At 38.5% G+C, this 17,591-nt stretch overlaps 1 protein-coding gene across 1 annotated transcript in view; it reads right to left on the bottom strand.

Moving 5' to 3' along the window:
• Window positions 1-17,591, bottom strand: part of LOC136884341 (dipeptidyl peptidase 9) — a 143,145-nt gene that overhangs the window by 68,165 nt on the left and 57,389 nt on the right. Inside the window, exons 11-17 of the mRNA XM_068229935.1 lie at window positions 13,681-13,907; window positions 12,921-13,056; window positions 10,135-10,307; window positions 7,765-7,884; window positions 4,500-4,652; window positions 1,157-1,299; window positions 964-1,075 (exon numbers count right to left, since the gene is read on the bottom strand). Of these exons, the coding sequence (XP_068086036.1) occupies window positions 964-1,075; window positions 1,157-1,299; window positions 4,500-4,652; window positions 7,765-7,884; window positions 10,135-10,307; window positions 12,921-13,056; window positions 13,681-13,907 (1,064 nt within the window). The remainder of the gene's footprint in view (window positions 1-963; window positions 1,076-1,156; window positions 1,300-4,499; window positions 4,653-7,764; window positions 7,885-10,134; window positions 10,308-12,920; window positions 13,057-13,680; window positions 13,908-17,591) is intronic.

The raw sequence follows: 17,591 nt of genomic DNA, 5'->3' as shown, positions 1-17,591 counted from the left end.
GCTAAAATACCCTGTGGTTTTACGCACTGGTGCCGACTACTGTGTCTATAAATAAATTAATGTAACCCCTTTAAACTCCAATTATTAATGGACATTGTTTTCTCCATGAAATTTTAGTAACAATTCCCAACATTTATGATAATATAACGTCAATACTTCATATGGACCACTGCTGCTGGACAATGTCAAATACCCTGTGGTCTTACCTATTAGTGCAATTCACTTTGGTCAACTCTTAATTTATAAAATCTCAAATATCTGCTTCTTTCAATAGGCTCTATAGGTAGTATACACTACCATCCTAAGCTTAATGGGCATATCTCGAGGACTTCAAACGTCTGGCGAATGGGCAATATCTAAAATTACAAACCATATCACTTTTTAAATCAAAGCTTAATGTTTTAATGCTAGGTATTGATAATAACTACACTTCTTTAACTGTACCTCCGAGTTACGGCTACACCGATAAGGAAAACATGATGATGTTAATTCGTTCGAGATATCAATAAACTTTTAAGAGACGGTATAATTCATCTGCAATTTGCATAACTTTCCAAATGAGATACGACTATTTTGCTTCGGAAATAGGTGGAATGACCCGTAAACTTTACTACAATTAAAAAATGTCAAATTGCTATTTTCTGAACGTCGCACCGACACAGATAGGTCTTATGGTGATGGTGGGAGAGGAAAGGCCTAGGAATGGGAAGGAAGCGGCCATGGTCTTAATTAAGGTACAGCCCCAGCATTTGCCTGGTGTGAAAATGGGATACCACGGAAAACCATCTTCAGGGCTGCTGACAGTGGGGTTCAAACCAACTCTCCCCCGGATGTGAGCTACAGCTGCGTGCTCCTAACTGCATGGCCAACACGCCCGGCAAAAAAAAAAGTGCGATATGCCCTTTAAGCTTAAGATGGCAGTACAGATTATCACAGCCTGACAGAATCAAGCTGTCCACTTACCTGTAAATGGTATGGTTTACCAGCCTTCACCATAGCACTGATAAACTGACTTGTGTGGAAAAAGTGGACGTTTTCATCGATTAGCCCATGAATGATCAGAAGCCGATTCTGACTGTAACAGAAATGGACACCATGTGTAGTAGACACAGTGGGGAGAATTATGTACACTTAATAACTAAGCTTACACACTTACTCGTCAGGAAACTGGTTAACGTAGTTGAGTATGGAGCCCATGCGATAGCCCGCCTCGTTGTTCTCCGGTAGATCCATGTAGCGCTCCGTATACCCTGTGTCGTACAAAAGCCACGAGGTTACAGGAGCGCCTGCAATTGCTACCTGTAAAACGAATAACATTTTATTTTGCATTTAGCAAATCCCATTTATCCAGCTCAAACACAACCAAGTGGATAATCCAGAAAATTCATAAACAACACAAATAACACTGTATACACATTTTTATTGCACCTTTTGTACACTATGGTCTATCGAGAGGCCTGGTGCAGGTCTTCCTAGTGGACCCCCTTGGGAGACCTGCACGTCTGGGTGAATTATGATAATGAGATAGGAAGAGAGGGAAACCCCGTGTCAGCACATAGTCTACTCCTATCAAATAAAATCATGGGGTTTGCTCATGGCTTAATGCCTCCACCCAACGGATGAATCGCCATAGCACCACCTCTCCTACCGTGCCGACCAACTTACTGATTGTGAATTTTTTTTCCACCAGCTGGTTAACCTCGGTGTCAGACCACTGAGATTTGATGCCTAATGATCTGGCCACTAGGTGGGCTACTGTTTACAATACAAAGTAAAATATGTTTCTTTCAATTTAACAATAAATGCAAATATAGCACAAACAGTACAGGATTAACCTGACTTTAATTAGAGTACTGTATGTCATTGCAATGAATAAAAAAGTCTGAGCTTCTTTTGTTTCATTTTTGAGTGATGCTTATGTGCTACCCGGTCTTGTAGCAGATGCTTCAGTGACGTGAGTTCAGCTGATGTTGGTTCAGGCTGCACTTGTAAGTATATTAATATATTTTCGAGCATTGCTGTCACTTCGTTGTGACCGAAACATGCACTTTTTGGCTCTATACCTGTGTTGTCACCAAAATTACCATCACTTTCCACATCGCCATTAGAAAGTCTACACATTGTTGCATCGACCTACACTAAAACTAAACTATATCCCTGAAGCCCACCAAATTTCCAGTTTTATGCAAAATAACCCTGTGTTTGTATTATGCAAACATACCAAAGATTTAATATTACAACTAACTTGGAAATTTTAACAATTACATGTACAGTAATCTGGGAATGAACAAACTGGTTTACTTCACTTCACTTTATCAGTACTTTATTTTTTATTTTTACAACTGGCTTTAAGTCGCACCAACACAGATGGATCTTATGGCGACAATGGGATAGGAAAGGTCTAGGAGTGGAAAGAAAGAGGCCATGGCCTTGATTAAAGTACAGCCCCACCATTTGCCTGGTGTGAAAATGGAAAACCATAGAAAACCATCTTCAGGACTGCCGACAGTGGGTTTCGAACCCACTGTCTCCCAAATGCAAGCTAGCAGCTGTGCGCCCTAAACCGCACGGCCAACTCGCTTGGTTCATCAGTACATATCTATGTTGCTTAGTTCAATTAGAATGACTTACAAATGACAAAACTGTAGAAAAACATGAAATATACAACATAAAAGTGTAAAAGGTTGATGAAGTATGATGCTTGTTATTTAAAGGGGATTAACATCTAGGTCACTGGCTCTTATGAAGTATGATTTATGAATGATTTAAATGAGTGAAATAGTGTTACTTAAACACTATTTCACTCTCCTGTTTAGTGTTTACTATTTTTACATCTCTATTAAATACTTAAACACAAGCTCTGAGTGCTAAATTGATTACATACTTTTGAATGCACTAATCCACAAATTGAAACTATACTTTTTCAACACTTGCAGAAGAAGCCCGTGCTGTAAGTAACTGTTCAATCATTGGAAAAGTTTGTCTTTAAATGTATTAATGTCATTCTTGTGACTTTTCCACTACTTGTAGGTTGTAACCTGTGATGTGACTTCTTTCGAAGCACAAACAAGCTTGTCAGGGGCTGAGAAGAAATGGATGTACAAGGCTGGGATTCACTGCCAGTGAATTTGAATCCATGTGCCTGGAACTGGGACCAATAAGGAGAGAGCAATGTATCAAGATGTGGAGATCATCTTTATCCATTTGTATTTTCAGGTTTGCCCCTGTCTCCTCTTTCTGCTGTTCCTTCATCCCACACTGACCTGTCATTGCGTTTTTCCTATTAAGTAATCGTCTTTGCTTATATTTTCAATAGATTGTTGCAATCAAAAGGAGGCTGGGCACCACAAACTGTAGAAATGGTGCAGGCAATGTACAACTGCATCAGCAGTGTACAAACTCAGGTTGAAAAGACGGAAAGGTTTAGAAATAAAACTGGACTAAGACTGGGGAGTGTGCTGTCACCTCTTTTGTTTTTAATGGTTATGGATGAAATTTTAAAGGAGACAAAATAATCATATGGGAACAGGGAGATAAAATGATTACTATACGTAGGCAATTTTGCTGAGGGAAGAATAGCAAAAAAGTACAAGAACCAACTTGATGTACTGAATGAGAAAATTTTATGGTATGAAAATTAGTGCAGAGAAAAGCAAGACCAGGGTGATATCAAGAGGAGAAAAACAAGCGGAAGGTAATGTGAAAATTGGGGGTCAAAGCCTTCAAATCATTGACAGTTTCAGATACCTAGAGAGTGAATCAATGCAGAATACAAGGCTGGACATGGAGATTAGCAAGAGGGTGCAACATGGCTATGCATTCTACCAGAGTGTAAGAAACCTTGTCTGGAATAAGGAAGTACCAAGGAAGCATTAAAAGATAATGTACAAAATGTTATGCACCCATACTGACCTATGTAGCTGAGACCTGGATAAACACAAGTAGGGAGGAGAGTAGAATTCAGGCCAGCAAAATGAAATACCTAAGAAGTATGATAGGAATGACAAAGACAGATTGATTGAGAAGCGAAGATGTGAGAAAGGAGGTCGATGTGGAAAACCTAAATGAGAGAATTGATAAGAAGTGTAAATTAAGATTGTGGATGGAGGATAAAAGAATATCGAAACAGATGATGAAGTTCGAGGGAAAGCGAGTAAGAGGGAGACCTAGAACAAGGTGGAGCGATTCAATAAAGATGGCTTGGGGCATGATGGAAGAGGAACGGTGGAAGGAGAGAGGAACGGTGGAGAAATACCGCAAATGCCCTGACCTGGCAGAAATTGGATAAGGGGAAAGAAGGAGAATGATGTTGCAACATGAACTGTAAATCATTTTCTTTCAATATATCATTGAATTTTGTGAGGTTTGTGCATAATCTAAAATAAAATGATTGTATTATTGTTGTTTGAAAAAAATCCTAACTTTCCTCACCTAGAGAGTGAATCAATGCAGAATACAAGGCTGCCTTGTTAGGCAATACTTTTATGATGGCACAGTACCTTAAAAATGTCAGGATGTGTAGCTAAGGCCATGAGACTGAGGTATCCACCGTACGACCACCCATGAATGGCCACGCGACTCATGTCGATGAAGCCCAAACCATCTGCCAGCCACTGCAGAACTTCCACCTGGTCAGTCAGCTCCACCGTACCCTGGTTAAACAATACAAGTTAAGTAAGGCCACAGAAAAATGCAGCATATATAAATATATTAATATATTAAAGGGAAAACAAAATTTAAAGGAATATATGGTGGAGTGTCGAAATATGCATCTGCCAATTAGGAACTAGCTCCATTTTGCAGTGTTGGTTAGTCAAGGTACACGCAGTTGGACAGAAGACACAGTACAGATCCAAGAATTAATTCTTCATTTGCACTCAAAAACTTTATGTTTGCTCAGAGTAAAAAACTGGAATAGAGAGAGAGAATATTTTGTGAAGATATGTATACAAACAAGACGCATTGTCAAGTGGTCCTTGAGCTATCGGTGTGTTTCTAAACCCTCCATTTAGCACACATTTTTAATCTAAGAAAAGTACATTTAGTTCTTACTAATCCGTTTTTCCTTTTCTTTTTTAAACCTGGGATTCAAAACATCTATCAATACACAGACGGGGAGACCACTGATGTGTTAAAATAAACAAACCTAGCCATTCAGGCCCAGTGTACAGTTTCCATCTGGATCACCTTAAGTTAAAAGTACAGGTTTGCCACCATAAGACCTATCTGTGTCAGTGTGACGTAAAACAAATAGGACAAAAAAAAAAAAAAAAAAGTACATCTGTGATGCAGCTTCAACTGTGACAGAAAAGACATTTTTAATTTATGTATTGTAGATACACAGTGAACCTCGTTAGTGCGTTCCTCATTAACATGTTTTCCTGCTTAGCACGTAGTAAATTCGAAGTCCTGATTCTCATCGTATTAAACCTATATAAAAATAACTCACTTATCAAGCCACAAATTTTCGCTATTACTGCTTAGTACGATCACAGTTTTCTTATGATATCAACCTCACCGTACAAAAAAACAGACTTTAATGAGCCGGAAGACATTCTATCCCAAGACCTTGACAAGATGGATGATTTTTTTTTTAAATGGCACCTGAAACCTAGTCCATTAAAGAGCTATCTACGTTCCACATAAATAACAGGCTGGCAAACTATCAACCTACGATTACGTTCAGAAACCACACACTACAGGGTAATACCAAACCAAAATATCTGGGTGTAATTTTAAATAAGTCCTTAACCTAATGACACCATCTTGAGAAGCTAGCTGCTAAGCTTAAAAGTCGTAACAATTTGCTGGGCAGACTGGCTGGTATTTCATGGGGCGCAGATACGTGTACACTACCAACAACTGCTCCAGCAACAGTATATTCACCAGCTGGATATTGCTCCCCTGTATGGCTCAATAGCTCCCACACTAGTCTGGTTGATGCCCAACAGCACCACACAATGATTGATTGATGTTTGTTGTTTAAAGGGGCTTAACATCGAGGTCATCGGCCCCTAATGGTAGAAAATGAGACGAAATGAGATGACAAATTAAAAGTAAAATCCTCCACTGACCAGAATTCAAAGCGTGAGGACGAAGAATGAATGGATGGATTGATATGAAGTTGAAGCAATCAGTGGATGTGACCCACAGTGCCTCACATGCACAGAAGCTGGCACAAAACGATAGTAGTACGGACCAAGGGACTGCTTCTATAGCACGATGCTGAAGCGATTAGAATATGCTCGTTCTCGAAACAAGTTCAAAATCCAGGTCATCGGCCCTCATAATGGTATTTATCGCTAGAAAAGAAGAACCATGTTATTTCCCATGTTGCAGTACTAATCAAGAGTAGCGTAAACTCGCGGTATTCCATACATTATGGTACGACTCACAGGTAATGAAATTCGCACATGTATTACAGACCTAATGTGTTTTGCACATTGCGGCACCCTTGACAGGCAACGCAAACCTATGGTGTTCATCACCTATGTGTACTAACCACAGGGACTCGTACTATCCCGTGGTGTTCCTCATATAAGGGGTACTAATCATAGGCAAGCCAGCACCATGGGTTCCTTCATCCCATGGTGTCGCTCATATAGTGCTACTAATCACAGGTACTGTAAAAGCCGTCGTGCCCACGTTTGCTACGAATCACAAACCTATTTGGCACCCAACATAGTGGTACTACGCGCAAGTAAAGGCGACCCATGGTGTTCCCCGCGTGGTGGTACTAATCACAAAATAGTTTCATGGTTCTAAGTTGATCATCCCTTGGTCGCCCCTTTTAGTCGTCTCTTATGACAGGCAGAAGATACTGTGGGTGTATTCTTCGTCTGCCTCATCCACCCACAGGGGGTACCACACAATGAAAATTATATCTGGTACATTGCGGTCCACTCCTATTCAATGGTTACCATTACTAGGCAACATTCAGCCTTCTCAAATCAGACAGCAAAGTGCCCTTCCTGGATCATGGAGCATGATACTGAAGAACAGTTGCCTCCCAATACATCAGGATAAAGATTAAAATGCCGTAACAAGATTGAAATCACGGAAACCTGCCTGGAAGACAGCAAAGGAATTAGTTAATTCAACTTAAACGACTACAGCTATCGAGCTTGGTAGAGGAGGAAAATATTGGGCACAGACCTGTCAAAGAAGACTTTTAAGTATGGGAATATTTGAAGGGAAGAATATATGAACAGAATCGCCATGCTATTAAGGAACTCAACACTAACATCATAAATTACATCCAATATATCAATACCACAGAATTGGTATGTGTACACATGAACCTACTAAGATGCAAATAGAAGTGTTTGGATGCTAATGGAAGGAATTTTTAGCATTTGCTCTAAAGATCAGTACAGATATTTTGTATTTTATATTGCTTTTTTTTTTTTAAGTGAAGAGTTTGGTTTCAGACTAAGTGAAGCGAAATAGACAGGTATATTGTGCCCACAGCTCTATTTGAAAAAGGTATCACTGACTTCCAGGTTCTAAAATGTACACTGCAGAAGTGAGTATGCTTAATGCATCAAGATATTAAGAACAATAATTTCTCTAACCACAAAGATTCCCTTTTCTATTTAAATTGAATTCTGAGAGATTTCTTGGCTTTTCAGGTTTTTTAGCCAATCCCAAACCTAGTTACAGATCAGGTATTTATAGTTAAGTGATATTTACTTATGTTCCAGATTTTGCACCATACACAACACACTACTCCTAACATGAAGGATAATTATCTGCATTTCTTACCATTCTGCCCTTAAGGTGACTCTCAAAGTGCAGTCCTCGATGCTGCGAACCTCTCGAGTCGATGGCCACGACGCAGTAGCCTTGAGCAGCGAGCATGTGCATTCGAAGCTGCCTCATACCCTGTGGAATACGTGCATGTCAATAACAATAGCAAAAGTGTGTTCAAATATCAACACATTAGTGACGGATCCTGAACTCAGGCCGCTAAGCCAAGGCAACTGGGTAAAATTGTCATTCCCGAATACATGATCAAGAACTTCAATGCAAAATTTTCAAATTGCCCTTCAATACCAATAAATGAAGGAAGATCACTTTTTCAGTGAGAAAAGAGAAAATAAATTTCATGTACTCTCAAATGGAGCAAGTAAATGAAATTAATGACTTAAGAATAACAGTAACTAGCAATTTAACTTTCACTTCTCATACAAAAAAACATTGATTTTATAATTAGAAATTCTTGAAGTCTAAGTAAGTTTTACTTTTGTTTGTATATTCCTTTAGCTTGATGAAATAAAACTCTATTTTTTGGAATCCAGCAAAACAAAGTTTCATACAGATTCGACTGAAAAAGTTTTTGAAATACATGTCACACAAAGTGGAGTATATCCCAAATATTTATCTTGTTAACGATGACATAGACAATATTTATCTGGGACTGACGAATAGAGAACCTACCTATTTCAAGGTGTGGAGATTCTTCTAGTCCTTTTGTGCTTTCATGTTTGACCTTGTCTTCTCTTTCTGTTGCTCCTTCTTCTGATGCTGACATGTCAATGTCTTTATACTATCACATGGAGATAAGTGCAGCTGAAACTTGAACTCGAGACTGTTGACTCCATTGACTCTGAACTCTGGGGTCAGTTTACGTGAAGCATTGTGACTTCAAGCTAACCTGATGTTCATTAAGGGGCCGCATGCACGGCGAAGTGCGTAAAGATAACATGAATAATACGATGCATGTTTACGCTCATTTTCTCTGTGGGATTTTAAGAGAGCTGTACAATGAAGTATCATTAACGAAGATGATGAGCGTAATGGTATAGTTTAAATACCGTACAATGAGTCTATGACATAGACAAAAAAAAGTTGTAATATTGCAATTTATGAACAATATATTACTGTATTTTTATTATTATTAACAGTAACTATTAAAAATGGTTGTAATTATATACTTTATGCTCTCACTGTTTTTTTCTGTAAGTTCATATTGGTGATTATTTAAGTTTCTGTCAAAATACATTATTGATATTATGAACAATTTTTCAAAAATGAGTCATAATATATATATATTAGTCTATAGTTGGGCTGAGCGGCTCATACGCTTGAGGCGCTGGCCTTACGACTCCAACCTGGCAGGATGGATCCTGGCTCAGTCCGGTGGTATTTGAAGGTGCTCAAATATGTCAGCCTCGTGTCGGTAGATATACTGGCACACAGAAGTACTTCCGAGGGACTAAATTCCAGCAATAAGGTGTCTCCGAAAACCGTAAAAGTAGTTAGTGGGACGTAAAGCCAATAATATTATTAGTTCAGTTCACAATTATTTAAAAGTTTATTCAGCCAGAATATATTGCACAAAAGACTTTGGCATGACAGCCCTGATGGGCATTGGCCTACCAAGCAACCACTGCCCAGCTTGAAGGCCTGCAAATTACGAAGTGACACCTGGTCAGCACAACAAATCTTCTTACCCACTATTCTTGGCTTTCTAGTCTAGGACTGCTACCTCACAGTCAGATAGCTCCTCAACAGAAATCATGTAGGCTGAGTGGACCTCAAACTAGTCCTCCGATCAAGGAAAAAACCCAGGACCTCTGGGTACACTACCCCTAGACTGTGCAGCCTGCTATCATGATGCACAAAAATTGGTAAAATATTCATTGTAAAATCATACTCTAAGCACTCGCTCGTTTTTCTGTTTTATGTCAGATTATTATATTATTATTATCATCATCATAATCAATGCCAAAATGCTACATGAACAATAACTATGGTAATGTGAAACAATATTTAATGGTTTCTCCTTTTTCTTGTATTTATCATACCACAAGTTATCAAGGGATATCACGGGAGGGACATGCAACTGTAAATCCAAACAGTTCCAAAAACAGTTGATAAATAGCATTAGTGTCAGTTCTAGAGTTCGACTCTTTGCGACTCTGTTCGCAACCCTATTTATCTATATATGACCTAATATAAACTGCTGTTAAACACGTGTACTTAAAAAAAAAAGAAAAAAAAAAGAAATGCGAGCTGGACATAATAGTTCATGCTTTTAGGCTTCAAAATGCAACTTTATACTTTGTACAGTGAAAACTTGAATATTTAAAAAATGAAGAGCTCATAACTCCGAACAGTAATGATGCTTACCTTGAAAGTGTTGGACACTAGCTGCACCTCAGGACCCCCATAGATGTTGAGCACGGTGGGATACTTCTTTCCCTGCTGGAATCCATGAGGCTTGAATACCATGGCATAGAGCAGCTCCCCTGAAGAGATCTGGTGCGTGTACAGCTCTGGACAGTAGAACTCACCCTCGGGCACTGCGGGGAAAAAAATTAACAGGTTTTTCTGGTAACATGTTGGAAGGTGAACACCTAAGCTACAGTTCTTTGTGCAGAATTACCCATGCTAAAAATGCCAAATTTCTTTGTGAATTGAATCTGAGACCTGATTTCTGGTTGGGGAGACTGACGTCTACTGAAGCTTTCTTTAATAATACTATACGAATAATAATAATTACCGTATTTACCCGAATAATCCCCGCCGTCGAATAATGCCCGCACCCTCATTTTAGAAAGACTCATTTTGAAAAAAATGAAATGAACTAAAATTCCTTTCATCGGAAGAGTAACTTAAACAAATATTTCGTATCACCCTGCGAGGTCCACGTGGTCTTTACGCAAATATCACTGCTATGAAATATATTTTCCATGAAAATGAGCAAGTAGGTCTACTTACACGACAGGTATTTCATTAATCTGAACTTGCAATAGGCTCGATTCGAAGATTCATTGTCTCTTGCATCACTAGATTCCTCTCTTAAATTACTTACAAGTTCGTCACACTCCACGTCCAACGTCCGTAGGCGGCGAGTAATATGATCAAGATTATGCAATTAATAAACGTCCGACACATTTTAGGTTATCTAAAGCTTCCAAACATAACCTGGAATTCCCAACACATAGGTAGGCCTAAAATGAATTCTCGATTATAGCTAATATTTTGTACAGTACACGACTGGGTGACTTTTAATGAAGAATGAAGGAATACTGACTTATTTTTTGAGTGACGTACAATGTGTAGGCTATAATTGGTTTTTCTTATTCCCTTTGTTAATGCTTTCTGCCACCAAGTTCAATAACAATTCACTCTCTCAGAAAGTCATATTAGGCTTCTTTCTCTGTTTCTGCTCAATAGCCGACATAATTTATGCAAATTATTTGCAAATCCTGGATGGAATCAAAAAACTTGTTTACAATTCGATAGTGGCGGCAGCACGTAGTCATTTGTTTCCTGTATGTCAGTATGAAAAAATGCAGTTCAAACTGAGATTGAAACGAAAACTTAGTTTTGGTAAACCGAGATAATAAATTCTGTGGTGAATACGGAAGTGAGCGTTATCCGAAATAATGACATATCTGAGTTTTGAAAATTGAAGATAACAGCAAAAGTTACCGACATTGGTGAATAAGGGCCTAAAACACTTCTCACACGGGGTCTCTTTTTACTGGACAGTAACACGACCAATGGTGGATAATTCTTTTCGTGCAATGTAAACACTTGAAATAGACACACTGGCAAAATCTGATGTTAGTTTTGCGATACAGTAAAACCTCGTTAATTTGAAGTCATTGTAATACAGAAATCGGACTTCCAATTATGTGATTTTGAATTAATAGCCATCTCGTAATTCAGAAATGCCAACCCTCACCAGTTTTTGCGGCTTCTGCTTCTCCACGTACTGCCTGCTACGTGAAATTGTGTCTTTCCTTAAAACGCTGAATACAAAAGAATTACGATTTCACTCTATTTTCAACTTGAAACACACTATAGACACACTGAAGCAAGTGAAAGTGCGGAAAGCTACCCCTGCACGTTCCGGAAGACGCGTTCTATCGTGACGTGGAGAAATTTTGAATTTAAATTACTCGTAAAATACGGTACTATTTAAAAAAATGTAAAGTCAGTTTAGAATTAAAAGTCTGAATTGTTTTCTGTTTAAATATGACATATGAGGACAGTTTTCTTCCATCTACGGTTGCACAAAGCATAACTGTACACTCAGCATCGAAAACTAGGTGAACCAGAAGCGTGTTGGCAACCTTGACGGAAATAAAACCTGCACCCGAATTTCGTGCCTCGAATGAAAAAAAATATATATGCGGGGATTATTTGTGTAAATATGGTATTAGTAGTAAGAAACACAACATATTTTATTCAATAATAATCTCCTATGTTTTACGTCTCTCTAACTACTTTTCTCGAGTAACAATCCAGAAAGCAGAAGACTGCAGACAATGGCGACGGCTGGTGGACTGCATCGAATAATAAGGCAAGCATGACGTCATGATACTCAGATACGAGTTCTGTGACTAAGAAGAATACTTTTTACAGTCTTTGGAGATGCAAACGCTAATTTTCTTTTCCGCTTACTTCTTTAGCTTTTTTTAACTGGAGCATTTAAGAATTTCAATTCCTCAGACTTCATTTGCAACAACAACCTTTCTCATTCATTCATGCTCCATAGGCTGAACACAGATTGCTGCATTGAGCGAAGTATAAGAGTTGCAGGTCATTCTAAGGAAAGATGCTTGTTTTATAAATACATTTTTTAACTAAAACTCTCCATATCTGCTGACAATCTAATCATATGACATAAAGCAAGAAGCCCCTGTAAAAAGGGGAGTTTTCATTCATTATATGTATTCCTTAAATACTTGTACTTTCAGGTTTATGTAATCCTTTACTAGATTTAACAGAGATTAATGCCCCAAATCTAAGTACTTTTGAACAATCAACCTTAAAACCAATTATATAAATCTACACTGATGGAATTCCTGTATTGAAAGAAAGCTAGCAAGATTGTACTGTCATTGGACTAAATAAATGAGAAAGGCAAATGGAAAGGCCAACATGCCTAAAATTATCCCTACCTGTTGATTCGAGCAGATGACCGACAGGTGTAAGCGTCACACCTTCCACTGTCCAGTCTGTGTGTGATATCCTAAACACTTGGCATGCAGGACACTTCTGGATATTGCTATAGACTGCAACAAACATGGAACATTCCTGGGGAAGAAACAGAAATAGCATCATCAGCTTATTATGAATGCTAGCTTTACATTGTTTGTAAGAGATTTCAGTGGAACTTCTCTAGAAGACCATCTATAAAGAATTGTCTTAATTTTCTCTGGAATTACATTCACAGAAGTCTCCCTGTCACAGGTAGTAGTTGTTGTTAAGTGTTAGTGCACTGCAGTGTGCATGTAAGTTCAGACAGGATCGTTGGAAAATGAATCGGTATGCTCTGTTTATTTTCGCATTTATTGGAAAACTGTCAATAAAGTCAGTCGACACAAATTTCTGGGAAAGTTTGGAGGCTGATACCCCATGAACAAGTCCACTATTCGGACCTAGTCGAAGAAACTGATAACCAAGGGGACTATACAAACATGCCAGAGGTCACGTCAAAGAAATTCAGGCAACAGCGGACGTTCTGGCAAGGTTTTTCCAGAATGTGGTGCAGCGGGGTCAATCCTCTCTTGGACATAAATGGTGGCCACAACCAGCACGTTATGATGCCCACACATTCCTTACAAAATGAGATGGAAACTTAAAAGAGGTGGAATGAAACTAATTAAATTATGCTCTTTGAAACACTTCTGCCAGTAGAAAGAGAAAATTGTACACCACCTTGTTGAAATCCACGCTGTAGGAGTATCCTGGCAAAGTGAGCAGTCGCACCTCGCCTGGCTGCAGCAGGGACACTACATAGAGGTGCTTCTCAAGGGGATTCTCTCGCAGCCCCAGGAAGTACACCAGCTGGCGCTTGGCGTCCACCCATATGGAGCGGCCCAGCACCTCCCACTCGCCGGACGTCAGAGAGATCTTTTGGCCCACGCGAGGTTGCAGGAACACACCTGGACAAACAAGAAATGAATTCTTAAATCTCAAACAGTCAAATGTTCTCATGCCTCTCTTTAGATGACTTATGAATAATATATTTCAAATTACACAGTCTACTTTCTTTATTTAAAGATAAAAATTTCATGATGTTCCGTATTGAACTGTATCACAATTAAATTGAAATAACAAATAACATAGTTCAACCTATTCAATACAAGTAAATAAGAAATGCAGTGTTACATTCCTATTTAATTATAAGCGGAAGCAGTACCGGTTTCGACCCCAATCTGGGTCATCATCAGCTGAATAAAATGCAAAAACAATGCATAGGTAAATAAGAGTAAATAAGAAATTAAAGGATGAGTCTTTCACAAAAATAGTTGAAGAAGCAATATAAGATAATGGGGATTGGCACTGCGCAATTTTTAATAATAAAATCTAGAAGAAGTACAATTTTTTTTACGTCAACTGTTCTAAAGAATCTACAAGATCCCAGTTACATACTTCAATTATATTAAATTGTATTATATATACATTTTTGCAACCGAAACAATTACAGACTGGATCATTAAGCTATTCACCAAGTTCCGTTGGCATTTGGTAGCATAGTGCCCGACATTGAGTATGTTGCGCTGATCTTCAGGAGCTAGCAATTTGCTTCAATCAAGCCACTTGTCTTTGACTTCTACACAATTTTGGGACTTCATATGTATTAAATTGTGTTGTAACTTCGCGCCTGATAGTATATGCAGGCTGGCTCACTTAACTGTTCACCACTTCTCGTAAACATTTTGAGACACATTGCCGAACTTTGCGTGTGTTGTGCTACTGTTCAGAAGATTGCGCCTTACTTCGTATAAGTGACTGACCTTCTACTTCTTCTACATTTTACGATTTAAAATCGCTCAGTGCCAATCTCCATTATCTTATATTGCTTCTTCAACTATTTTTGTGAAAGACTCATTCTTTAATTTCTTATTTACCTATGCACTGTTTTTGCATTTTATTCGGCTGATGACGACCCAGATTGGGGTCGAAACCGGTTCCGCTTCCGCTTATAATTAAATAGGAATGTAACACTACATTTCTTATTTACTTGTATTGAATAGGTTGAACTACGTTATTTGTTATTTCAATTTAATTACTTTCTTTATGTTCTTATAGGAGAAATACTCAACAGGACACACTGACTTCTACACCCTTTTAACAGCCTATAGTGGAATACTAAAATATTTTACAGAGTAAAATTAACAGTGTACGGGGAAATATTGTGAGGACTGGAAAGCATAAAGAGTTTCACCTTGTTTTATTCACATGGCATACGCCCAAACGCCCATATTATGTCTACAAGTTACGGACCATGAAAGCATCAATATTAGCAATAATAATCATATCGATGAGTTGTGTCGCCATGGATGACATAATGCAGAACATCAAGAAAACCTCTGGTGAACTAAATGCAATAGCTTTAGCTGATGACGTTATGATCTGAGGAGAAACTGAGGAACAAGTACAGTTCAGACTCCATGAATGGAAGGTTAAGTTTCAGTAATTCAATCTAAGATAAGCAAATCCAAAATAGTAGTGATGGCAATAAACAGAGAGGGATGACCTGCAAACATAATGCTAGGAAACTATCCACTGGAAAGTGTGGAAAACTTTACATACCTTGGTAGTGCGGTAGTGTAATATCTCGAGATATACTAACCACAAAGGAGGTGGCAAATAGAGTGCAGAAGAGCTTTCATTTTTACCAGCAAATATGAACACTCCTCTGGGACCCCGAGTACCAAGAAAATCAAAGCTGGTGTACGTTCAACCAGTACTTCATACCAATCTTAACCTATGGTATTGAAATCTGCACCCCCACTAAAGACTCATCAAGGTTGCAGGCACCTGAGATAGAGTTCCTAAGGTTCACAATTCTAAAAATAAAATTGGACAAGTTAAGGAATGACACTGTTAGAAAGGAAGCTGGGATTGAGACGTCATTGTTATATCGGGTCAGCATGTACAGATTGAGGTGGTTTGGACTTGTAATGAGGATGGAGCCTATAAGGACAGCTTATGTTAACTTGGAGAGACATGTGGCAGGAAAATGGATGGTGGGAAGACCACGAACCCACCGGATGGACATTGTAAAGATGGACATTACAGATCAGTGAAGGACGGCGGAGGATGTTATCAACAACAGGACATATTTCCATAAGACAGAGTGAAAGAGGCTCACCATCAGTACCCAGGAAACTGGAACTGTAAAATGATGAGGATGATGACGAGTTGTCCCCTCTCCTTGTCAATGTTTATATAGAGAACAGGTGGTAAAGGAAATCAAAGAGGAATTTGGAAAAGAATCACAATTCAAGGAGAAGAAATCAATACTATGAGATTTGCCAATGATACTGCTATTTTATCCATCTGCAGAAGATCTGGAGAAATTGCCGAAAGGTATGAACACAGTCTTGGAGAAGGCGTACAAGATGAAATTAAATAAATTCAAACGAAAAGTAATGAAGTGCAGTCAAATGAAGTCAGGTGATGCAGGAAATATATGATTAGGAAATGAAGTGTTAAAGGAAGTAGGTGAATATTTTTACTTGGGTAGTAGAGAAACTAACTAGGGAAAATTATGAATGACATAAAATGCTGACTAGCACAATCAAGGAAGGCTTATCTTAAGAAAATACATTTGCTGACTTTGAACATTGATACAGGAATAAGAAAGATGTTTTTGAAAACTACTGTCTGGAGCATGCCTTTGTATGGAAGTGAAATATGGATAGTAACAAGTTCGGAAAGAAAGAGAATAGAAGTGTTCAATATGTGGTGTTTCAAGAGAAAATGCTGAAGGCGTGATGTGATGGTTAGATCGAATCACAATAGAAGGGACTATGAATCAAACTGGTGAGAGGAGAACAATTTGGCAAAATTTGACCAGAGGAAGAGATGGAACGATAGAACATATCTTAAGACAACCAGGAATTGTTCAGTTAGTTTACGAAGGAAGTACAGGAAGTAAGAATGACAAGGGCAGACCAAGGTATGAATATGACATACATATTAGACTAGATGTAGGATGTGATGATGTAGTGATGAAGAAATGAAAAGATTAGCACAGGACAGGGTGGCATGAAGAGCTGCATCAAACCAGTCTAGGGACTGATGACCCAAACAGTGACATTAATACTGCTGAATTGGTTCTGCAAGTTTCTATATTTTTAATTTATTAACAATTTATTTTTTGCTGAGGCTGAAAAGCATTTTCATGTGAGTGGATAAAGATTTTAATATACTGAGTGTCTGAAAATAAGTTATGCAAATTGTAAGAGGACAAACTGTTCTGAAACAGAAATCGATCTTCAGCGTATTTTATTTCCTTCCAGTGAAGGCTCACCGGAAAACTGACAAAGAAATGCAAGTTCAGTTGTGAGCAACTTCTGTGTTAGCCTATGGAGCGTGTAGCCGGCTAAGCTCTCTTGCTTGATAACCTAGCACGGTGTGCTACCGTAGTATAATACTAATGTGTCGGATACTCACATGCAACCTTGATAGTAATGGCGGCGTATCACAGAGCCGCATCCGATCATCATACCTGGATAATGTAGTGTCTTTACGTTGATTATTATGCGCTACAGTATCCTGAACCGACTGGCGTACAAAATTGAAATCCTAGTACTAAAATTCCTCCCATTTCAGGT

This window comes from Anabrus simplex, chromosome 12 (genome assembly GCF_040414725.1).
Source record: "Anabrus simplex isolate iqAnaSimp1 chromosome 12, ASM4041472v1, whole genome shotgun sequence".
Lineage (NCBI taxonomy): Eukaryota > Metazoa > Arthropoda > Insecta > Orthoptera > Tettigoniidae > Anabrus > Anabrus simplex.
This window is presented reverse-complemented; position numbering and strand designations above follow the sequence as displayed.